At 36.0% G+C, this 25,281-nt stretch overlaps 1 protein-coding gene across 10 annotated transcripts in view; it reads right to left on the bottom strand.

The window, feature by feature from the left end:
• The window catches only part of SMC2 (structural maintenance of chromosomes 2), a 67,341-nt gene that overhangs the window by 29,941 nt on the left and 12,119 nt on the right, over window positions 1-25,281 (bottom strand). For all 10 annotated transcript variants that reach the window (XM_030293249.2, XM_030293245.2, XM_030293243.2 and 7 more), the window contains exons 10-16: window positions 23,637-23,870; window positions 22,070-22,229; window positions 14,074-14,191; window positions 13,255-13,393; window positions 12,779-12,898; window positions 10,360-10,564; window positions 736-871 (exon numbers count right to left, since the gene is read on the bottom strand). In XM_030293249.2, the coding sequence (XP_030149109.1) occupies window positions 736-871; window positions 10,360-10,564; window positions 12,779-12,898; window positions 13,255-13,393; window positions 14,074-14,191; window positions 22,070-22,229; window positions 23,637-23,870 (1,112 nt within the window). The remainder of the gene's footprint in view (window positions 1-735; window positions 872-10,359; window positions 10,565-12,778; window positions 12,899-13,254; window positions 13,394-14,073; window positions 14,192-22,069; window positions 22,230-23,636; window positions 23,871-25,281) is intronic.

The raw sequence follows: 25,281 nt of genomic DNA, 5'->3' as shown, positions 1-25,281 counted from the left end.
TTGTCATCTTTGGAGACTGTAGGTTTGTGGCATTTTTCCTCTTAGAACTCAGTGTTACCTAACATGTTTTACCAATTTAACTTTGAAAGCAAGAAGAAGGAAGAGATTTATGTTTGGTTCGCTGCTGTATTCCCAGCTCCTACAAGAGTACTTGGCACTGACGTTAAGTGATGAAAAGATACATGAGGTAGCATGATGCCAATTAAAAAAAAAAAAATGTACCTGTATCATACACAAACAGAAGTAATACTGAAAGGTACACATACATATGCATACCCATACCCCTACAAAAGAAACACAGTAAGGAAACACTTTAATAGTGACTTTCTTACATGCCTCAGTAGGCAGCTCAGTGATCTTTAATAATCTATAGGATAGCCACGATGCTACTAAACTTAATGTTGGTATCTGATCAATGCTACATTGTGTATCATTTCAAATCAAAGACTCCAGTACCCTCTGGTATCAACATCCAGAGTATGGATTTCCCCACCAATCCCAGTAGAATGTTAACAGTGTATCTCAACAGGGAAAGAAAAATATTTGGCTGATGTTTTTTCTTCCTTTTAATTAGCTTTCCCTAATTTCTTATAACAATGACATTCTTATCAGAAAAAGCTAACTGATAAAAGTCAGAAGTTGTATTTCTTTAGCTAAAATTCTTTCATCTTCTACCATGCAAATCTTTGACCAAAAAGAAACTTAAAAATACAACTTAATTCAACAAAGTCTTACTTTTCAGCTGTGTTTTTAAGACCTGCTAATTCCTCATCTAGAGCCTGTAGCTCATTCTCCTTAATTCTCAGCTCATCTTGAACACCTTTGAGTTCTTGAAACTTGGTTAAAATAGAAGCTGCCTGGGATCGAGCACCTGATTGAAGCAAATTGAAACAGACCTTAGTCATTAAGTTACCACATATTTAGTAAACAATAAAAAAATTTCTGAGAATTATACTTGAAAAGATTCAACAGCAAATCTTTTATAGTGAGCTTATGAAGATACAGATTTCAATGCATCACTGGAATCTCAGGACATACATACCTGATAAGAAATACTTCTAAGAAGATGTGATGGATTATTCATTCAAATAATCACTGCCCCTGCCTTCTAGGCCCACCCCTCCCAGGGCCACTAATCTCTCCGATAGTATCAGCTTAGCCACGTGATTGGCTCTGGCCAATGAAATGAAAAATGTGCCTTTTTTGAAAGTAAGCTTAAAAGGCAGCACATAATTCATCATTTGTCTCCTCTCTCCCATGAGAAAAGCATGTTCAAAGTAAGGGCTATTTTTCCCTCAGTCTGGGTCCCACAATGAGAATAACACTGAACAGAAATAACTGATCTACAGGTAAAGAAGCATAATTATTGGATGAACTTGTAAACCATTGGGATTTGGGGGCTATTTACTACCACATCATAACCTGGCCTGAACTTTGATATAGCAGAGGAAGCAGCTAAATTGGTTTCACTTTACAAACAACTGTGAACGTCTGACAATACTAAGTTACATTGGCAAGAATACTCTAGGTTTGATGGGAGAATACAAAAGTCAATTAGCAATGCTATTATGAGCACTTTGTTATTTGTTAATATGATAAAGAGTTGCATATTTGCCATTCCTAAGTAGGAACTTCAAGAACATCCAAATCAATGAAATCTAAAGTTTCTCCTATTTTAGATACTTAATATTTGATCTCTCTTTATCCTCCAATTGCAGATACTAATCCTCTTATTGTATTCTTTGTTGGCTATTGTTTTCTTGGCCTAGAAAGAAATTATGTCACTTAGTATCTTAACAGGCATTATTCAGTCTCTTGGTTTGGTTAAACGCACAAACTGTAAAAACAGACTACTTGAATTCAAATCCTGGGCTTTGCCACTTACCAGCAAGTTATTTCACTGCATACTGGAGATGACAGTAATATACTCCCCATATAGTTGCTATAAGGATGAAAAAGCACTGAGAACAGATCTTCATTAAAGAATAAAAATGTCCTCTATCTGCATTGCCCAGTTACCCATTAACTATTAATGGTCACTGGGTCCTTGAATGTGACTAGTACAATCGAGGTTATTATTTTTATTTATCTTATTTAAATGTAAACAGCCACGTATGGCTACTGTACTGGACAGCACAGTCTTACACTGTTGCCTGGTACTAAGTACTATTCAGTCTGTTATTACTTGACCACTCAACATAGATCTGCAAATTCAATGTGACAAACATAAGAAGAATATGATCATTATCTTATTCTCAAGGGTAGATTTAATTTTTTCTTTTACTTTTGAAAGGAGAAGTGACATACAAAAATTAGAAGTTAGTGTTTCCTGATGAAGTGGGCAAAGTAAAAATGTACTGAATAAAAAAATTTCCCAGTGGCTAGAATATCCTAATAGGGCAAAATGCAAGAAAAACAAAATAAAAACAAAACAGGAACAGACTACATGAGAAGAACAGAAGAAAGCAATACTATTGATTACTAAGCTGTGAGCTCCTTGAGGGCTATGACACTTTATAATTTCTCAGTATTAAGTAGCTGTGACACAGTAGGTATTCAAAAGAAAACCCAATCCTTAAATTAGGAACAGAACTCTGGATTAAGTCATTCCAAACCCACACTTTCCTATTTTAAAAACAAAACAACAAAAACCCCCATCCTATTTACCACACAGAATTTTGAGGACAAAATGATATAAAACCTACCTTCAAGATTTGTGGGGAAGATGGAAGCAGAGTAAGAAGACCCTAGGCTCACCTCGGCCCCTGAATCAAATCAAATCACCTGAAATACCCCAGAAATTGACCTGAACTGCAGAAGAAACTCCACAAGGAAAGGCAGAGAAGAGACCACATCAAAGAAGGCAGGAAGTGTAGAGACACACTTTGGGAGAGAAACAGATTGTGGCCACTGTGGTGGGGTGGGAGCTGCAGTCACAGAGACACACGAGCACATAGGGGAGGCCATGCAGAGAATACAAATCCCTGTAGCAATTGGCTTCAAAAGAAAGAAGGACCAAATTTTGTGAGTTGTGGCAACCAGTGGGGATTAAAACCTGGAGTTCTAAAGGTCAGCATGCTTGGCTATGGGAAAGCCCCAAGGGTACTGGAGCCCCTCTTTGGAGACACAGTGGGGCAAACAGCCTGCTACGAACAGTATGGTAACTGCTTTCTGAAGAGCATCTGGGGCACATGGTGGGGAGGCTGTGAGCTCATCTGGAAGCTTGTCCCAGAGAGATCCCTTTAGGACAAAGAACTAGCAGGCGCCATTTCCCTCCCTGCTCCTCAGCATAAACACAGGGCCATCTGTGGAAACCAATACAGCACAGACACTTGCTACCTAACATGCTTATACCAAGTTCCATCTCCCATGCTAGGTAGATGCACCCTTCCCAGTCATGCTTGCCTCAAGTCCCATCACTGTAGGCTCCTAACCCCAAAAGACCAGTCCAACCCTTGCCAACACATATCTCCAGACATAGGAGTTTAAAAAATTTTTTTAATGTTTATTTATTATTGAGAGACAGACACAGAGCTTCAGCAGGGGAGGGGTAGAGAGAGGGAAGACACAATCTGAAGTAGGCTCCAAGCTCTGAGCTGTCAGCACAGAGCCCGACGCGGGGCTCAAACTCAAGAACTGAGATCATGACCTGAGCCGAAGTCGGTCGCCCAACCGAGCCACCCAGGTGCCCCTCCAAACCTATGAGTTTTATGCAGCCTCGACTCCACTGGTAATAGGTCTCATTTCACAAGGAGACTAGAGCATACCTAGTTAATAAAATGCTTCACATTCAGGCCAGAGACCAAACACTGCCCATGACAGGCAAAAAGAGCTGCTGTAGACCACTGGCCTGAAGGATAAAGAGGCCAGTACACAACAGCAGAATGTACACAGGACACACTGTAGATACTCCCAGAAACTCCAAACCTGGAGAACAGGGGATGCTATACTACAGGGAACTCTTCTCCATCAGGCCATTACCATTAAGAACAGAAGATGTAACTGACTTTCCTAACACATGGAAACAGGTAGAGACTTAGACAAAATGAGAAGACATAGGAATTTATCCTAAATGAAAGAACATGACAATGCCACAGCCAGAGACCCAAACAAAACACATACAAGTAACATGACTGATAGAAAACTTAAAGTAATAATCATAAAGATACTGTACTTGAGAAAAAAGTGGAAGACATCAGTGAGACCCTTAATACAGAGATAAAAAGAACCAATCAGTGATGAAGAGTGCAATAAATGAAATTACAAACACCCATGATGCAATGGAAGAGAAACAAATTAATTACCTAGAAGACAGAGGGGTGGAAAATAATCAAACTGAACAGAAGTGAGATAAAAGAATTATTCAAAAAGTGAGTATACTAAGGGAACTCAGTGACCCCATCAAATGTAATATTATTTGAATGGTAGGGATCCCAAAAGAATAAGACAGAGAAAAGGGGGCAGAAATTTTGAAGAAATAATACCTGAAGACTTCACTAATCTGGGGAAGGAAACATGTCTACTTCCAAGAGACACGGAGAACCCCCAACAGAATCCACAAAAGCAGATTCACACAAAGATATATTGTAATTAAAATGTCAACATGTAGTGATAAACAATTTTAAAAAGGAGCAAGACAAAAAATGACAGTAACATACAAGGGAAACCCCATAAGGCTATCAGCAGCTTTCTTAGCAGAAACTTTGCAGGCCAGAAGGGAGTGGCCTAACACACTAAAAGTGCTGAATGGGAAAAATAGGCAGCCAAGATTACTTTATGAAGCAAGGCTATCATTCAGAATAGAAGGAAAAATAGTTTCCCAGAGAAACAAAAATGAAAGGAGTTCATGACCACTAAACCAGACCTGCAGGAAACTGACTGGAAAGGAAAGACCAAAAGTGACCATATGTAAGCGGGAGACACAGAAGTTACAAAAATAAGTATTTCTGTAGAAAATCAGTCAAAGAATTCACAAAATACAAAGATGTAAAATGTGACACTAAATACCTAAAAGGTGGGGAGGAGAGCAGTAAAGAATGGGTTCAAACTTAAGCAAATCACATAACAGAGACTGCTATATGCAAAAGACGTTATATACAAATCTAATGGTATCCAAATAGAAAAGTAGAAATAGACATGCAAAGGATAAAGAACAAGGAATGCAAATATAGCACTAAAGTAAACCAGCACACCATGAAAGAGGAGAAAGCATGAGGGAAAAACTTCAGAAACAAAATGACAATAAGTACCTACGTGTCAATATTTACTTTGAATGTAAATGGACTAAACGCTCCAATCAAAAGACATAGGGGGACAGAATGCAAAAAAGACCCAACTATATGCTGCCTACAAGAGACACATTTCAGGGGCACCTGGGTGGCTCAGTCAGTTAAGCATCTGACTTGGGCTCAGGTCATGATCTCACGGTTCTTGAGTTCAAGCCCCATGTTGGACTCTGTGCTGACAGCATGGGGCCTGGAGCCTGCTTCAGATTCTTGTCTCCCTCTCTCTCGCGCTCTCTCTCTCTCTCTCTCTGCCCCTCCCCCACTCAGCCTCTGTCTCTCTCTCTCAAAAATAAACATTTAAAAAAAAAAGAGAGAGACACATTTCAGACCTAAAGACACCTGAAGGTTGAAAATGAAAGAATGGAGAGACATTTATCATGTAAATGGATGTCAAAAGAAAGCCTAAGTAGACATATTTACATCAGACAAAATAGATTTCAAAACAAAGACTGTAACGAGAGACAAAGAGGGACACTATATAATAAGAAAAGCAACTATCCAACAAGGAGACATAACAATTTTAAATATTTATGCACTCAACATGAGAATACCCAAATATAAAAAATAGTTAATAACAACATAAAGGAATTAATCAATAGTCATACGATAATAGTAGGGGATTTTAACACCCCACTAATGTCAATGGAAAGATCAAAAAATCCACAAGGAAACAGTGGCTTTGAATGACACACTGGATCAGATGGATTTAACAAATATATTTAGAACATTCCATCCTAAATAGCAGAATACACATTCATTTCAGGTACAAATGGAAAATTCTCCAGAACAGATCACATATTAGGCCACAAAAGAAGTCTCAACAAATTCAAAAAGACTTAAGTCATTATCATGCATCTTTTCTGACCACAATGCTATGAAACTAGAAATCAACCACAAGAAAAAGTCTAGAAAGAACAATAAATATATGGAAGATTAAAACATGCTACTAAATTATGAATGGGTCAGCCGAGAAATCAAGGAAGAAATCCTAAGATACATGGAAACAAATGAAAATGAAAACAGTCCAAAACCTTTGGGATGCAGCAAAAGCAGCTCTAAGAGGAAGTTTAGGGCAATACAGGCCAACTTCAAGAAGCAAAAAAAAAAAAAAAAAAAAAAAAAAAAAAAAAATCTCAAACAACTATATCCAAAGGAGCTAAAGAAAGAAAAAACAAAACCCCAAAACAGCAGAAGGGAGAAAATAAATATTAGAGCAAAAATAAATGCTCTATAAAATAAATAAAAGAACAAAACAGATAAATGGTTCCTTAAAAAGATGAACAAAATTGATAAATCTTCAGTAAGAACCATGAAATAACAGAGAAAAAGGACTCAAATAAAATTACAAATGAAAGATGAGAAATAATAACCAACCTCACAGAAACACAAACAACTGTAAGAGAATATTATGACTATATGCCAACAAATTGGACAATGCAGAAGAAACAGATAAATTCCTAGGAACATATAACTTATCAAAACTGAAACTGGAAGAAATAAAAAATTTGAACAGACTGATTACAAGCAAGGAGACTGAATCAGTAATATAAAAATTCCCAAAGAGCAAAGGTCTAGGACAAAGTGGCTTATTCTACCAAACATTTAAAGACGAGTTAATACCTACATTTCTCAAGCTATTCTGAAAGTAGAAAAGGAAGGAAAACTTCCAAATTCATTTTACAAGGCCAGCATTAACCTGATACAAAAACCAGATAAAGGTACTAGAAAAAAAAAAAAAAAAAGACATCTACAGGCCACTATCTCTGATGAACATAGATATAAAAATCCCCAACAAAATACTGGCAAATCGAATCCAACAATACATGAAAAAAGTCATTCACCATAATCAAATTAATCAATGTGATCCATCATCAAGAGAAAGGATAAAAATCATATGATCACTTCAACAGATGCAGAAAAAGCATTTGACAAAGTACAACATCCATTCATGATAAAAGCCCTCAACAAAGTAGGTTTAGAGGGAACATACTTCAACATAATAAAGGCCATATATAAAATACCCACAGCTGATATAATATCCAATGGGAAAACAGATTTTACTGCAAGATCTAGAACAAGATAAGAATGCCTACTCTCACTACTTTTATTCAACATAGCACTGGCAGTCCTAGCTCAGGCAATTAGGCAACAAAAAGAAATAAAAGGTATCCAAATTGGTAAGGAGGTGGTAAAACTTTCACTATTTACAGATAACATGATACTATATATAGAAAACCCTAAAACTCCACCAAAAAACTATTAGAACCGATCAGGGAATTGAGTGAAGACGCAGGATACGAAATCAATGTGCAGAAATATGCTGCACTTTCTATATACTAATAATGAAGCAGCAGAAAGAGAAATGAACAATCCTACCAAAAACAGAAAATACCTAGAAATAAACTTAGCCAAGGGGGTGAAACATCTGTACTCTGAACACTATAACACTGATGAAAGAAACTGAAGATGATACAAAGAAAGATATTCCATGCTCATGGACTAGAAAAAATATTATTAAAATGTCTATACTACCCAAAGTAATCTACACTTTTAATGCAATCCATTTTCCACAGTACTAAAACAAACAATCCTAAAATTTATATGGAACCACAAAAGACCCCAAATAACCAAAGCAATCTTGAAAAAGAAAAGCAAAGCTGGAGGTATCAGCTTCAAGTTAGATTACAAAGCTGTAGGAATGGAAATAGTATGGTACCAGCACAAAAACAGATACCTAGATCAATGGAAAACAGAAAGCCCAGAAATAAACCCACAACTATATGGTCAATTAATCTTTGACAAAGAAGGTAAGAATATCTAATGGGAAAAAGACAGTCTCTTCAGCAAATGGCATTGGGCAAACTGGTCAGCTACATGCAAAACAACAACAACAACAAAAACAACAAAAAAAACTAGACCACTTTCTTATATCATGCACAAAAATAAACTCAAAATGAACTAAAGACAGAGCTGAGACCTGAAACCATAAAAACCTAGGAAGAGAGGACAGGCAGTGATGTCAATGACATAAGTCATAGCAACATTTTTCTACATACGTCTCCTGAGGCAAAGGAAAGGACTACATGAAAATAAAAAGCTTCTGCACAGTGAACAAAACAATAAGCAAAACTGAAAGAGAATCTACAGAATAGAAGATATTTGTACCTGATATATCTGATGAAGGATTAGTATCCAAAATATAAAGAATTGACAAAACTTGACTCAAAAAACAAAAAAATCCAACTAAAAAGTGGGCAGAAGACATGAAGAGACATTTCTCCAAAGAAATACAAATGGCCAAAAGACACATGAAAAGAGGCTCATCAAAATCACTCATCATCAGGGAAATGCAAATCAAAACTACAATGAGGTATCACCTCACATCTGTCAAAATGGCTAAAATGAAAACACAGGAGACAAGTGTGGTAGAGGATGTGGAGAAATAGGAACTCTCTTGCACTGTTGGTGGGAATGTACACTGGTGCAGTCACTGTGGAAAACAGTACAGAGGTTCCTCAAAAGGTTAAAAATGGAACCACCCTATCATCCGTCCATTGCACTACTGGTGCGATTTTGGTGTTTACCAAAAATACACAAAAACACTAACTCAAAGGGATACATGCACCCATACGTTTATTGCAGCTTTATTTACAATATCCAAATTATGTAACCAGCCCTACGTGTCTGTCAACTGATGAATGGATAAAGAAGAGGTGGTGTGTATGTACATGTACATATGTATATATATACATATATATATATATATATAGACATAATATTCAATCATAAAATAGGAAATCTTGCCATTTTCAAGGACATGGATGGACTGAGAAAGTATAATGCTAAGTGAAATAAGTCAGTCAGAGAAAGAAATATACCATACAATTTCACTCATATATGCAATTTAAGGAACAAACGAAAAAAGAGAGAGAAGCCAAGAAACAGACTCGTAACTATAGAGAACTGATGGCTACCAGATGGAAGGTTGGTAGGGTGATAGGTGAAATAGGTGACAGGGATTATTAAGGAGTGTACTTGTTGGGATGAGCACTGGGTGATGTATGAAATTGTTGGATCACTAAATTGTACACTTGAAATTAATATAACACACTATGTTAACTACGCTAAAATTAAATTTAATAAAAAAAACCATATAATCAATAGAGCATGATCATTTTTCTTTTAATACATTTAGTACTGAGTATTTTTTTGGTATTACTCTTGTCTTCTAGGCTTTCTTTTTGTTGCTGTTTATCTCATACCTTGTGTATCTTGTTAATATTTTACTTTTACCTTTTTGTTCATCATTTAGTTTTAAGCCCAAAAGTAAATAAAGCCAAAAAAACCACAATCAACCTTAAAAGTAAATAAACAGAAAGTCAAATCCATAGATCTTTGCACTTCAATAAAAGATTTTCAAGTCACTAGAAAACAAGTATGCTTAATAACTGTTTTCTACTTCTACTTTTTATAATCGTACCTATCTCATAGATAAGCTATTGAAACGTTAAATGAATTAATGGCATGGTTCCTGGAGTATCATAAGTTATCAATAAACATAGAGAGGAAACCATAGTAGTGGTTCAACATTAGCTCTGTAATCCAACTGAGTTAAAATACTAGCTCTAACACTATTTGCCACTGGGTGAATTACTAAACTTTTCTCATTTAATTCCCTAAAAAAAAATGGGGAAAAAAACTACTTTAAAAAATAGTTGTAAGGAATGAGAAAAAAGAGCAAATATGTATATCAGGGTGCCTGGGTGGCTCAGTCAGTTGAGTGTCTGACTTTGGCTCAAGTCATCATACTGTGGTTTGTGAGTTCGAACCCCACATTGGGCTCTGTGTAGACAGCTCGGAGCCTGGAGCCTGCTTTAGATTCTATGTCTCCCTCTCTGTTGCTCACCAACTCATGCCCTGTCTCAATTTCTCTTTCTCTCTCTCAAAAATGAAGAAACGTTAAAAAAAATTTTTTTAGAAAAAAAAAAGCAAATTGTAAAGCACCTGGCATAATATGAATTAAATAAATGTTAACTATTTTTATTTTTTGCAAAAAAACAAACACATAACGTACCTCCACTCAATGTTCCATGAGGATCAAATACATCACCTCCTAGAGTAACAGTTCTGGTCATTATCCTTTTATCAAAGGCCACTTTTTTTGCATTATCCATATTATTACAAACAAATGTTGTTCCAAAGACAAATTCCATTGCTTTCTGAAGTTCTGGTTTGTATTCAACAAGGGAAAGAGCTACATGAACATTGTTAGGGCCAACCTATGGAAAAACAACAGATCTATCACAGTAAATACTACTCCTTTCTTTTCAAATATTATTTTATAAAACAGAAGTGCTATACTAGAAATTTAAGTAATACTTAACCGAACACTATAATTCCTGTTGAACTTTCTAAAATGCTATGGAAGGGGCGCCTGGGTGGCGCAGTCGGTTAAGTGTCCGACTTCAGCCAGGTCACGATCTCGTGGTCCGTGAGTTCGAGCCCCGCGTCAGGCTCTGGGCTGATGGCTCAGAGCCTGGAGCCTGTTTCCGATTCTGTGTCTCCCTCTCTCTCTGCCCCTCCCCTGTTCATGCTCTGTCTCTCTCTGTCCCAAAAATAAATAAACGTTGAAAAAAAAAATTTTTAAATGCTATGGAAAACTCAAGAGTTTTAGAACAAATTTCAAGTTTAAACACTAAAAGCTCTACAGCTACATAAAATATTTAGCTAAGGCACCAGGCATTATGACAGTGTCTATTAAGCAAGAGCCAGTACCAAGTTTCTAAATTCAAAATGGACTATGGACACATTCTCTTAATTAAAATACAACAGTTGCTTGGGGCGTCTGGGTGGCTCAGTCAGTTAAGCGTCCGATTTTGGCTCAGGTCATGATCTCGTGGCTTGTGAGCTTGAGCCCTGCATCAGGCTCTGTGCTGACAGCTCAGAGCCTGAAGCCTGCTTCCAATTCTGTCTCCCTCTCTCTGCTCCTCCCCTGTTCATACTGTCTCTCTCTCTCTCTCTCTTTCTCTCTCTCTCTAAATAAATAAATAAATAAAAAATAAATAAATATTAAAAAAAATTTAAATACAGCTGTTGCTGGATCAACCCAATTTTATAAAATGTTTTATTTCAACTATTAGTAATTTGGTTGTTCCACAGTGAATACTTTTTCATTCAAATTAAACATGCTAGGGCAAACAAACAGACCAACAAAAACACATGCTAGGGCAGCCACCTACCAACTACCAAAGTAAAAACACAACTAACAATTGCAAGAGTCAAAAAAAATTTTTTTTAATTCTTCATTTTTTTTTTTTAAATCCAACTGCCTCTTCTCAACCTTTGTTTACAATATTTTCTTCTGCTCATCTTTTTAAAATAACTAAGCATTCTTTAAGGAGCTTAGTAGTAGCAAGAGAAATCAAAATGAAGGCAGCTGTTTAACAAATGTTCAGCATTGTTCTCTGACACAGCAGCTACCGTTAAAAAGGTCTAAGAGATCTGAATATAAGTATTTTTGCCGTTACCTGAAATCCCAATTTACTACTTACACTCGGACTTGTCCGAAAGCTGAAATAACTTCCAAAACCTTCCAGACCCATTGGTAATTTTTTAAAGTAAATGAAGTACTAACTAGAACACCACCTTTTAATTACTATGCACTCATTTTCCTTCTCCTAATAGTATACGTATCAATACAACTGTATTTTGAAATAATTTTCATTGAAGGCTTCTCAACATCAGCAAGAACACTGAGTATACATTTAGTATCTTAAATACAAATGCATTTCTAGGTTTCCTAACTGCCATTTCAACTGACGCTCAATAAAAAAATGGTATCACTGCTGAACATTAGGATTGGCTTCATGTTATTACCTACAGTCACACAACCATAACCAAATGTATGGTCTTGTACTCCTTTGGGGGGAGGGGGGGTTGTGTGTGTTTTTGTTTTTTAACTAATAGCAATACCACTTTAGGTCCACCTTAGCACCTGACTGGGTATCCCAGTTCCTGCCTTTGTATGCCCAGAGGTTGGAAGGCAATGTAGAGATACTTTAATAGAGAAGCATCTCTGCAAGACTGATGGACACCTTCCAAAACCATTGTCACTGTGGGCACTTTGTGCCTGACAGGAAAAAAAAAAAAAAAAAACTGAAGAATTCTGGTATTTATAAGCTTTGTATATCTAACAACTCAGAGATCAGAAATTTAATGTTATCATGTGATAGTCATGTGACCTCACTTAAGGTTTAAAGACATTTTAACATTACAACTCTGAAATATCAAAGGGAGTTTGTCTTCCCCCATTTCTATTCTCTTTCTATCTAATTTCACATAAGCCAACTCTTACTTTTTTTTGTAGCTTAACTATTTGAAGTATGGTAACAATACAACTTTCTGGTTCCATATATGATTATGTCCCCCAAGTTAATGTCCCCTAACTAAATAAACCAAGTAAGATGTACATAAAACATATAAATAAGACTTACAAGATTCTGTGCGACCCTCAGAGTTTCTGGAGCAATACATCTGGCTGAAATCTTATTCAGTGGAATTATAGTGTATCGACGCTTCAATTCCCCCTTTTCTAGTAGCTTTTTTCCAGTCACCTAAAACATTGTGCATTTGAAATAAAGAAAATATTAATGACAGAAAATATTCAGATGGAAAGAGTACAAGTTTAGGAATCCACAATTAAATATTTAGTGCCTACCATCCTAAACAATCAAAAGTCTAAGACTGATAATAAGCATTCTGGGCTCCTGAATAAGCATGTGACTTCTTTGGGAATACAGTTAATCAAATACGATATAATCAGTAATAAAATAAAAGTCATTAAATGAATTACTGTACTTATAAACCTTAGGAACAGCTTAAAACATAAAGAAAGTACTCCATTGTAGAAACTCATGATTTTTCCAGCTAAAGAGCAATTGTAAATTTTCTTTCATTATAATTAATTTACCTCTGTGTCTACTACAACATTGTAGAGCCTTTCCCCAGCCACCAATTCTAAAGCTGTCGTTGCAGAAGTATCTTTTACACTAATCAGAGAAGCTACAAGTCCTTTCACACAATTTCTATTCCAGTTCTTCTCTGGATCCCTAAAATACAACAGATGACAAAAAATTAATGTGAAACAATAAAACAGATTAAGTTATATTTTACTAGTCAAGAGCTCTTTCTGACAACACATTCAATCGAAAAAGAAGCATATACAGTTTTAAGAAAAAGAAAAATTTTTAAATGTTCCGGATGACTAGTCAGCTATTGCTTTAAGTCAATCAAAAACTCTTTCAGTATATACTGTTTTCAACGTAGCAAAAATAATGTTGATGTTCTTTTTAACACATTACTTTGAGTATTCCATAAAAAAAACCCATGTAGCAAAACAAATTGTAAAATACTAATGTAGATATTTACAGAAACTGTGGACTAAATTTCCCTCATTTTGATCTTAAGAATTCCCCTGCCAACATCTGAAACGTTTCAATAAACATCTAAGAAAAAAATACCAATTAAGGAAAAGCAACTTACAATATTTTTCATACAAAAATCGTAATGTTAACAAAATTTTCGGACTGCCTTCCAGCTTAAATGAAAATATATCTTGGTTAACATTTCAATAAATGTTTAGGGAAAAAAATCCCAATTAAGGAAAAGCAGCTTACAATACTTTCATACAAAAAACTTGATGTAAATGAAATTTTCACTGTCTTCCAAGCTTAAATAAAAATATATCTTGGCTATTGCTACATTAAAATTTTAGGTTTAAATCTCTTACCTGTAGGCAAACTGAATATTGGGAAATCTGGCTAAGAGAGCTTCATATGTTTCTTTCAATCTACTGATATCACGAGATAACTGCCTGCGCTTTTCCAGAAGTCCTTCCTCTTTGTTTTCTGAATAGTAAATTACAAGTAAATTGAAACAAAATTTTAAAAATACAAATATTCTGTTTTAAAGAAACTATCAGTTTTGGAAACCTCTGTTTCCAAAGCATTCCTAGAAGCAAAATACAAATTTCTGGCATCAAATAAAAAGCATGCTTAACATGAAGAGTCAAGTAGACAATACTACCAACAAATAACAGTAATTTTCACTCTAAGAAACAATATATCAATTGAATAACCACTAATGTGGAAATAAATAACATTTTGGGAATTCTCTAGTGGCACTTCAGTAACTGAAGCAGGAAACAGTAGTAAGTTTTCACAACTTCAAAGAGCTAGAAAGATGATGGAATAGGAGAATCCCAACTTCACCAAGTCCCACAGATGCTACCAGATAACACCTACATAAGTGTAAACAACCCAAAATGGCCCAAACACTGGCAGAACAGACTTTCCACAGCTAAATGTAGAGAAGAGGCCACAAGGAAGAAGGTAGGAAGGACAGAGATAGAGTCAGGAGCCAAACAGAACTGCAGGAATGCCAATGGGAGGAAAGGACACCAAGGGCACAAACAGAAGAAATGGACCTTCAGTCACACCAGGCACCCCAAGCACAAGGAACCCATAAGGGGAAGACAAATCCCCATAACATTTGCCTCTGAAAACCAGAGGGGCATAACTTCACAAGTTCTTATCATTAGCAGGGCTTAACTCCTGGCACTTTAAAAATCAGTAGGGTCAGCTCTAAGAGAGCCAAGAAATTGAGAGGAAACTAACTCCTCACCCTTAAAAAGACAGCACAACAAACAGCCCCGCAAATGTATAGCATTTAACAGTAGCAGTTCGAAAAACGCCTGGAATATACTGGTGGGAGATTTGTTTATTAATCTCAAAGAATGTGCTGGAGGGGCAGGAATCCTTGAGAGACTTCTCCACAAAAGAACTGGCAGGCACCATTTCCTTCTTTAGTCCCTCGGCCTAGACACACAGACACTTGCAGGAAACAGCACAGCTCTCTATCTAGCTTTGCTAACAGTGTGCCTCAACCCCACGTTATAAAACTGTCCCCTCTAGTCAGACCTCTGTTCCAGGTCCCCTCCCACAACAGACCTGTGCAAACCTTGATAATTCTGCTGCCCCACCCCACTTTAGGCTGTGGACCTACCACTTCCAATATGCCCTGGGTTGGAATTCATCCAAACCAGTGCTATAAGCCAGGCAGGGTACAAGTAGCCCTGACAGGGGACCTGTACCACTCCAAAATAACAGCTACACTGTGGAGAAGAGAGGATAATTACACATATCAGTCCTACTGCAGCCCTAGCAGTGGGCTACAATCAGATATCTGGTTTGACTGTAGGCCTCACCCACCAAAGAAAGTTTCTCAGGGTACAACATAGGGAAAGCAAGAAACACTTCCATGCTACCGCATCTCTGGCAAACACTTGATCTGACTCAACTCAAGCCCACAATGGCTCCAGACTGGCCCTCTTAACAACACAGGGACCAAATCCTGTCCAAGACAGGCAAACAGAAACATTCCAGATGACTGGACTAAAAGCAAAAACAGCTTAGTCACAATACTAAGGTACATGCATTACACATAGGAGATACAGCTAAAGCATCAAGTTCTAGTGCACAACAGACACTGCATTGCAGGGCACTACAGGAACTCTTCTTCATAAGGTCATTACTTTCAAGAGCAGGAGACATAACTAGTATTCCTAACATGTAGAAATAGACACACAGAGTTAGACAAAATGGACAAGAGAGTATATCCCAAAGGAAAGAGAAGGTAAAACCACAGCAAAAGAGCTGAATGAAATGGAGATGAGTAATATGTCTGATAGAGAATTTAAAGAAATGGTCAAAAAGATACTCACTGGACTTAAGAGTGAACAAAGAGAGAAAACATAGAAAAGAACCAATCAGAGATGAAGACCTCAATAAGTGAAATTAAAAATACACTAGAGGGGCGCCTGGGTGGCGCAGTCGGTTAAGCGTCCGACTTCAGCCAGGTCACGATCTCGCGGTCCGTGAGTTCGAGCCCCGCATCAGGCTCTGGGCTGATGGCTCGGAGCCTGGAGCCTGTTTCCGATTCTGTGTCTCCCTCTCTCTCTCTGCCCCTCCCCCGTTCATGCTCTGTCTCTCTCTGTCCCAAAAATAAATAAACGTTGAAAAAAAAAAATTAAAAAAAAAAAATACACTAGATAGCACAAATAGCACACAAGAGGAATCTGACAAATGAATGGATCAGCAACCTAGAGGACAGGGTAACAGAAAACAATCAGGCTGAACAGGTGGTAGAAAAACATAATAAAAAATGAAAACAGATTTGGGGAGCTCTGCAATACCAACAAGTGTAATAACTTTCCCTTTATAAAGATCCTGGAAGAAAAAGAGGGGCTGAAAATTTGAAGAAATAATAGCTGAAAACTTCCCAAATCTAGGTAAGAAGAAAGAAATCCAGATCCAACAGGCACAGAGACCCTCAAACAAAATCAACCCAAGGAAGCCCACAGTGAGACACACGGTAATTAAAATGGCAAAAAACAGTGATGTATGGAACATTTTAAAAGCAATTAAGAGAAGATAGTTACAAACAAAGAAAACCTCATAAGGCTATCAGCTGATTTTTCAGTGGAAACTTTGCAAGCCAGAAGGGAGTAGCAGGATACATTCAAATGCTGAAAGAAAAAAAAAACCTGTAGCCAAGATTATTCTAGGCTATCACTCAGAAGAAAGAGACAAGGAGTTTTCTAGATGAACAACAGTTTAAAGAATTCATGACCACTAAACCAGTCCTATGAGAAATGTTAAAGGAGACTCTGAGTGGAAAAGACCATAAGCAGAAATATGAAAAATAAGAAGTACAGAAGCAGTAAAACGAAGTATACCTATAATGTGGGGGTTGGGGTAAGAGGAGTAAACAACAGGTTCAAATTTAAGCGACTATCAACATAGACTGCTATGTGACTAAGATGTTATATACAAACCCAATGGTAACCACGAATCAAAAGCCAGTAATAGATATGCAAAGAATATAGACATGGAATCCAAGTATATTCCAAAAAAAAAAAAAAGCCAGCAAGCCATGAGAGAAGAGCAAGAGAAGAAAGGAACAGAGAACTATAAAAACAAGTAACAAATTGGCAATAAGTATAGACCTATCAATAATTACATTGAAAGTAAATGGACTGAATTCTCTAGTCAAAATATACAGGGTAATAAAATGGATAAAAAAACAAGAGTGCTGCCTACAGAGACTAATTTCAGACCTAAAGACACATGCAGCTTGAAAGTGAAGGGATAGAAAAGCATTTATCATCCAAAAAGTGAACAGATACAAAGAAGGGTGCTATATAAGCGATCAAACAAGAAGATATATCAGTTATAAATATTTATACATCCAACATGGAAGCATCCAAAAACATAAAGCAGCTAATAGCAAACATAAAGGAAACTAACTGATTGTAATACAGTAATGGTAGGGGATGTTAACACCCCACTTACATCAATGGATAGATCATCCAAACAAAAAGTCAACAAGGAAACAGTGGCTCTGAATGACACACTGGAGCAGATAGATCCAATAGATATTATTCAGAACATTCTATCCTAAAATAGCAGTATATACATTCTTTTCAAATAAGTGCACATGGAATATATTCAGAAGAGATCACAAATTAGGCCACAAAAGAAGTCTCGATTCAAACAGATGAAAGTCCTACCATGCAACTTTTCCAACCACAGCACTTAAGAAACTAGAAATCAACCACAAGAATAAGTCTGAAAAAAAAAAAAAAAAAGAGTAAGTCTGGACAAATATATGAAGGATAAAAACATGCCACTAAATAATGAATGGGTCAACCAAGAAAATGCATAAATGAAAACATAATGGTCCAAAATCTTTGGAATGCAGCAAAAGCATTTCTAAGAGGGAAGTTTACAGCAATACAGGCCTACCTCAAGAAGCAAAAAACATTTCAAAGGATCTAACCTTATACCTAAAGGAGCTTTGAACAACAAACAAAACCCAATACCAGCAGAAGAAAGGAAATAATAAAGATTACAGCAGAAACAAATGAAAAAGAAACTAAAAGAACAGTAGAACAGATAAAAGGAACCAGGAGTTAGTTTTCTGAAAAGATCAACAAAATTGACAAACCTTTAGAAAGATTCAGCAAGAAAAACGATTCATGAGTTTGAGCCTGTATCGGGCTCTGTGCTGATAGCTCAGTGCCTGGAGCCTGCTTTGGATTCTGTGTCTGCCTCTCTCTGCCCCTCCCCCACTCATGCTCTGTCTCTCTCTGTCTCCCTCTCTCTCTCTCTCTCTCTCTCTCTCTCTATCTCAAAAATTTTAAAAAATTAAAAAAAAAAAAAATGGGGCGCCTAGGTGGCTCAGTCAGTTAAGCGTCCGACTTCAGCTCAGGTCATGATCTCACAGTCTGTGAGCCTCGCGTCAGGGTCTATGCTGACAGCTCAGAGCCTGGAGCCTGCTTCGGATTCTGTGTCTCTCTCTCTCTCTCTCTGCCCCTCCCCTGCTCATGCTCTGTCTCTGCCTCAAAAATAAATAAAAACATTAAAAAAAAAAATTTTTTTTTAAAGAAAATTTGAACAGGCTGACTACCATCAATGAAATTGAATCAGTAATCAAAAAAACTCCCAACAAACAAAAGTCCAGGACCAGATGGCTTCACAGGCAAATTCTACCTTCTCTTAAAGAAAAGTTAATACCTATTCTTCTCAAACTATTCCAAAAATAGAAAAGAAAAACTTGCAAATCTCCTCCTAAGAGGCCGGCATTGCTTTGTTACAAAACGAGATAAAGACACTAAAAAAAAACAAAACCAAAAAAACCCACTACAGGCCAGTATCTCTAATGAATACAGATGCAAATATTCTCAACAAAATTTTAGCAAACTGAACCCAACAATATGTTAAAAAAAATCACTCACATTAAGTGGGATTTTTTCCTGAGTTGCAAAGAACATTAAATATTCACAAATCAGTGAACTTAGCACATTACATCAACACGATAAAGGATAAAAACCATATAATCATTTCAGTAGATGCAGAAAAAGCATTTCACAAAGTACAACATCCATTCATGATAAAAGCCCTCATCAAAGTAGGTTTATAGAGTATATACCTCAACATAAAAAGACCTTATATGAACAACCCATAGCTATCATATTAAATGGGGAAAAACAGCTTCTCCTCTAAGATCAGGAACTAGACAAGGATGCCCACTCTCATCACTTTTATGCAACATAGTACTGGAAGTCCTAGTCACAGCAATCAGGTAACAAAAAGAAATAAAGGCATCCAAATTGGTAAGAAAGAAGTAAAAGTTTCACTATTTGCAGATGACATGATACCATACATAGAAAACATTAAACACTCCCTCAAAAATCTTCTAGAACTGATCAAAGAATTCACTAAGGTTGCAGAATACAAAAATCAATACGCAGAAATCCGTTGCATTTCCATATACTAGTAACAAAGTAACAGAGAAATTAAGAAAACAATCCCATTTACAGGTGCACCGAAAGTAATAAAATACCTAGGTATAAATTTAACCAAGGTGGTGAAACACCTGTACTCTTAAAACTATAAAACACTGATTAAAGAAAACTGAAGATGAATGGAAAGATATTCCATGCTCATAGACAAGAATAAAAATAACATTAAAATCTCCATACTACCCAAAAGCAATCTACAGTTTTAATGCAATACCTATTAGAATACCAACAGAACTACAACAAACAATCCTAAAATTTGCATGGAACCACAAAAGACCCTGAATAGTGAAAGCAATCTTGAAAAAGAACAAAACAGGGAATATCATAATCCCAAATTTCAAGACACACTTCAAAGGCACAGTAATCCAAACAGTATGTACAGGCACAAAAATAGACACACAGATCAACAGAAGACAGAGCCCAGAGACCCATGGTTATATGGTCAACTAATCTTCAACAAAGGAGGAAAGCATATGCAATATAAAAGACAGTCTCTTCAAAAAATGGTGTAGGGAAAACCGGACAGCTATACGAAAAGAACGAAACTGGACACTTTCTTAGACCCTATACAAAAATAAACTCAAAATAGATTAAGGACCTAAATGTGAGACCTGAAACCATAGAAGTTCTGGAAGAGAGCACAGGCAGTAATTTCTCCAACACAGGCAATGGCAACATTTTTCTAGTCTCCCGAGGCATGGGAAACAAGTAAAAATAAACTTGGGAGTACATCAAAATAAAAAGCTTCTGCACAGCACAGGAAACAAATGATAAAACTGAAAGACAACCTATGGAATGGGAGAAGATATCTGCAAATGACATATCCGGTACAGGGTTAGTATCCAAAATATACAAAGAACTTATACAACTCAACACCAAAAAAACAAATAATCCAATTAAAAATGGGCAGAAGACATGAAAAGAGATATCTCTAATGAGGACATACAGATGTTCAATAAACACATGAAAAGATGCTCAACATCACTAATCACCAGGGAAATGCAAATCAAAACCACAATGAGTTATCACCTCATACCTGTGAAAATAGCTAAAATCAAAACCAGAAGAAACAAGTGCTGACAAGGATATGTAGAAAGAGGAACCTTCATGCACTGTTTATGGGCATACAGAGTGGTGCTGTCACTGTGGAAAGGAGTATGGAGGTTCCTCAAAAAATTACAAATAGAATTACCATACAATCCAGTAATTCCACTACTGGGTTTTTACCCAAAGAAAATTAAAACATCAATTTGAAAAAATATAAACATCCTGTGTTTATTGCAGCATTATTTGCAATAGCCAAATTATGGAAGCAGCCCACATGTCTATCAATAGGTGAATGGATAAAGATGTGCTATACATATACAATGGAATATTACTCAGCCACAAAGAATGAAATCGTATCATTTGCAATGTGGATGGATCTAGAGATTACAATCCTAAATTAAATAAATCAGTCAGAAAAAGACAATTACGATACGATTTTACTCACATGTAGAATTCAAGAAACAATAAAAAAAGAGACAAACTAAAAAACAGACTCTTAACTATAGTTAACAAACTGATGAGGAGGTGGGTGGGAGGATGGGTGAAATGAAATAAGTGATAGGGATTAAGAGTACACTTATGATGAGCACTGAGTAATGAACAGAACTGTTGAATCACTAGGTTTTATACCTGACACTAATATAGCACTGCAAAAAAAAAAAAAAAAAAAAAAAAAAAAAAAAATCAAAGACCTGTTTTATACTTAGTTGACCCTTGAACAACCGGGTTGTTCTGCAGGAGATCAGGGGCACTGACAGACACTTCCTCCCTACACAGTTCCAAATTCATGTTTCACTTTTTTTTTTTTAAGTAGGCTCTACACTCACTGTGGAGCTTGAACTCACAACTCTGAAACCAAGAGTTGCATGCTCTACCAGTTGAGTCAACCAGATGCCCCTAAATCTGTGTTTAACTTCTGATCCCCCAACTTAACTACTAATAGCCAAATGCTGACAAGAAGCCTTACTGGTAGCATAAACATTACACACACATTGTATATGTAGTGTATATTGTATTCTTACAATTAAGTAAGCTAGAGAAAGAAAATGTTAAGAAAATCATAAGGAAAATACACTTACAGTACTCAACTGTATTTATCAAAAAAAAAAAAAAAAAAAAAAAAAGCCTCAAGTAAGTGGGCCCATGCAAGTTCAAACGTGTTGTTCAGGTATCAGTTGTATTTACGAGTATGTCTTATACTAACACCCATTAATACGGTAAAAAAAACAAACTCCTACTTGCTATTTCCTTTATTTAGTTTTTATCAACAATCACTACCTCCTAATGATTTAATATCATGTGTTTCAATGCAAACCTTCATAATTTAGCTTTTTCATTTCAGCTTCAAGTTTTTCTTTAAGTTTCTTCACAGCTTCTAAAGCTTCTTGATCCTTCCTATAGCCACTATCCATCTTCTTAACTTCAGCTTGTTTAGTCTTTAATTCTTGTTGGGCATGTTTCAACTTCATCTGAGCCTGTTATTGAAAATTTAATAGACTATGTGAGGCAGATAGTGCTAGTGATTAAATGGCCACAGATGCAGATTAGTTTAAGAAACGTCAGCTTGGAAAATGTAACTGTTTGGTCACTTGCATTAATATCTTAAAGAAATCAATCATTTCCCAATACTTTCTGCTCATAAAACTACTCAGAGTATAAAACATATGCTTAACATAAATCATTACGTTATTTACTCCATATTTTTAACACTTACAAAGGATGACATTAATGAGTCCAAAAATTATATGAAAGAGTAATTGTCATTAGCTGATTAAATTAAAAACACATCAGAAAGCTACTAATCAGAACACTAGTTCCCTTCCTTTCCACTTAGGTATGCATATTTGTACTTGTGTACTATTTGTGAGTGTTGTTCAATTAACAGTGGAGAGACTGTATTGAGCAGTAAGAAAATTATACAGGAAAGTGAACTTAAGCTGACAAGAGAAATTTCAATGCTTGGAGTCTGATATGCGAATGCTAGTTTATATAAATGAGTACCGTTCCTTAAAAGCATGAACTAGTACTTTGAGATCTGGCTGGATGTCTCCTTCCCCTAAAACTGAGTAATGGTGGCTTTTTCCCAACATATAATAAGTTAACAGAAAAACTGAGGGGATTTAAAAGTTTTTCTGTTATTGATTTCTTACAATTTTTTTTGTGACCTTCAGCGTTGAGTGGAAAAGTTGCAAACATTTAACAGAAAATGCTGAATATGATTAATACAAACACACACAGGAACATGTATATTTGTAAAGATGAGCCCTCTGTTAAAAAAATAAAGACTGTGTATATATATATATTTTTTTTTTCTGCAATCAAAACTGTTGCACTCATAGGACTTTAAAAGATGCACAACTATCTAAACAAATTTGAAAGTCTTTACTGACAAGCTTCAAAGGTTATGAAATCCGTATAGGGAAACCAAAGACGAGAAGGGGGTAAGTGGGAGGGAGAGATACTCCCAAGGATGAAAGGTAAGAACTAAGTGTGGTGACCACAGAAATGGAAAGGATGTTTGTTTTCCCGTTAAAGCTTAAGACTTCGACTTTATGTTGTCAATAAAAAAGTAAAAAGAGCACACACACAAAAAAATTAACCTCAAATATTCCATACAATACTACAAAATAGAATAAAGCATTTATTGCATTTATAATTTCAACTAACCTATAAGGGTATTTAATATTTTATAGCATCTTAAACTATCATCAATATTTAGCAGTTAGCATATTTGAATTTCACTGTATTGAGCGCTACTGAGTAGCAGAGTAACAAATTCCTTGACATTGGCAATGGTTATAAAACGTTGAAAATAATCAGATCACCATAATGTGGAGCTTCTAAAAAAATGCAATCACACAGCGCTGAATGTCTGTATTTACCTGTTTGGCTTCTGTCTGAGCTTTACTTATGTCGTTTTTACAGGCCATCATTTGACCAGCAAGAGTTGCTTCTGCTCCATCTTCATTACTAGACAGTCCAGCGGAAACAGCGTTGAAGTGCTGCTGTGCCACAGCCAAAGCTTCAGCATCTTTATTACTTGCTTCCTGAAGGGCATTCAGCCCATCTGTTATCTTCTTAACCTCTTTTTCCTTTGCTGCTAAAGTTTTAGAATCCTTCAGGAAGATTTTAATATTGAAGAGTATTATATTTTAGGAAACACATCCATTTTTTCTTATCTACCCATACCCTTATGCCATCAAATTTCATAGCAATTTGAAGTGGGCATGGTTAAAAGGAAAATAATTTAACCATCCCAACTTTAAATACTTAATCCTCATTTTAAAATTCACCCTGTTTTTAGGATAAATGTGTCCTTAGTATTCCAAATACTACTGGAAATACTTTCATTCTGTGTGTTACGGTCTAATCTAGAAATTAGCTAAAACAGCATAAACAAACGATTTGAAGCAACTAAAAATCACTTTCTAAAGCTCTAAAATTGAACTAATAACTATCCTACTCCAAGCTTCAAAGCAGAGATTGTAGGATGAAGAGCATGTACATGAAAACATATTTATAAACTATTAAGGACCATAAAATTTAAATATTAAATACTAGTGGAAACAGCATTATTAATAATTAACCCCTCTTAAGTTATATACACGAACACCATGAACACTAAGATAACAACACTGGAAAAAAAAAAAATCCAGCTATATTATTTACATGAGAGTGACCAGAAATTTTGGCTCACAAGTTTAATTCATGATTCATTAAATATTTATTAGAGGTTTACCATGTATCAGTCATTGTTCTAGACATTAAAGACACAGATTCCTCAGGGACCCTATATTCTAGAGAAGCATAGTAAAAAAATAAAGCAATGTAAAGGGATAGAAACTGATGGGAACTATTTTAAGAACAATGAAGGAAGGCCTTTTTGTGATGACATTTTGAGCAGAAACCTAAATGAAATAAAAGGAGTGATCGATCATGCTAATACTACGGGGACCCACACTTGGCAAGCTCTGCGAAATATGCTTGGGTGTTTGAGGAACTATTTGGTGTTGGACCACCGTGAGCAAGCGGAAAGGAGCTAGGGTTTCATAGGCCATGGTGAAGACTAAATTTAATTATACATGTGACTTTGAAACCATTAATGAATTTTAAGAACAAGAGTGATGTGATCCAGTTTATATTTTAGCTTTTGTAAGGAACAGATTGTAGAATGGCAAGAGTAAAAAGCAAGGCAACTAACAGGGACATCATTACAGCATCCCTCCTAAGACATGATGGCCTGCATGCAGTAAAGCAGCGATAGACATGAAAAGTGGCTATATTCAGGAAGTACTTTTAAAGTCAAGAGAATTTGCTGATGGATTAGATACAGAGTTTGAGAAAAAGGGGGGAATGCAAGAAGACTCTAGGATTTCTGGACTGAACAATTAAGTTAATAGTGGCGCCATTTTCTGACATAGGGAAAAATTCAATAACTCAAGGAGGTTTGGGTAGGTAGACTTTTATTTTGGATATGTAAAGTTTTAGACTTTTTGTTAGTCATCTATGTAAAAATATCAATTAAAT

The sequence above is a fragment of the Lynx canadensis genome, chromosome D4 (assembly GCF_007474595.2).
Source record: "Lynx canadensis isolate LIC74 chromosome D4, mLynCan4.pri.v2, whole genome shotgun sequence".
NCBI classification, from domain to species: Eukaryota; Metazoa; Chordata; class Mammalia; order Carnivora; family Felidae; genus Lynx; species Lynx canadensis.
This window is presented reverse-complemented; position numbering and strand designations above follow the sequence as displayed.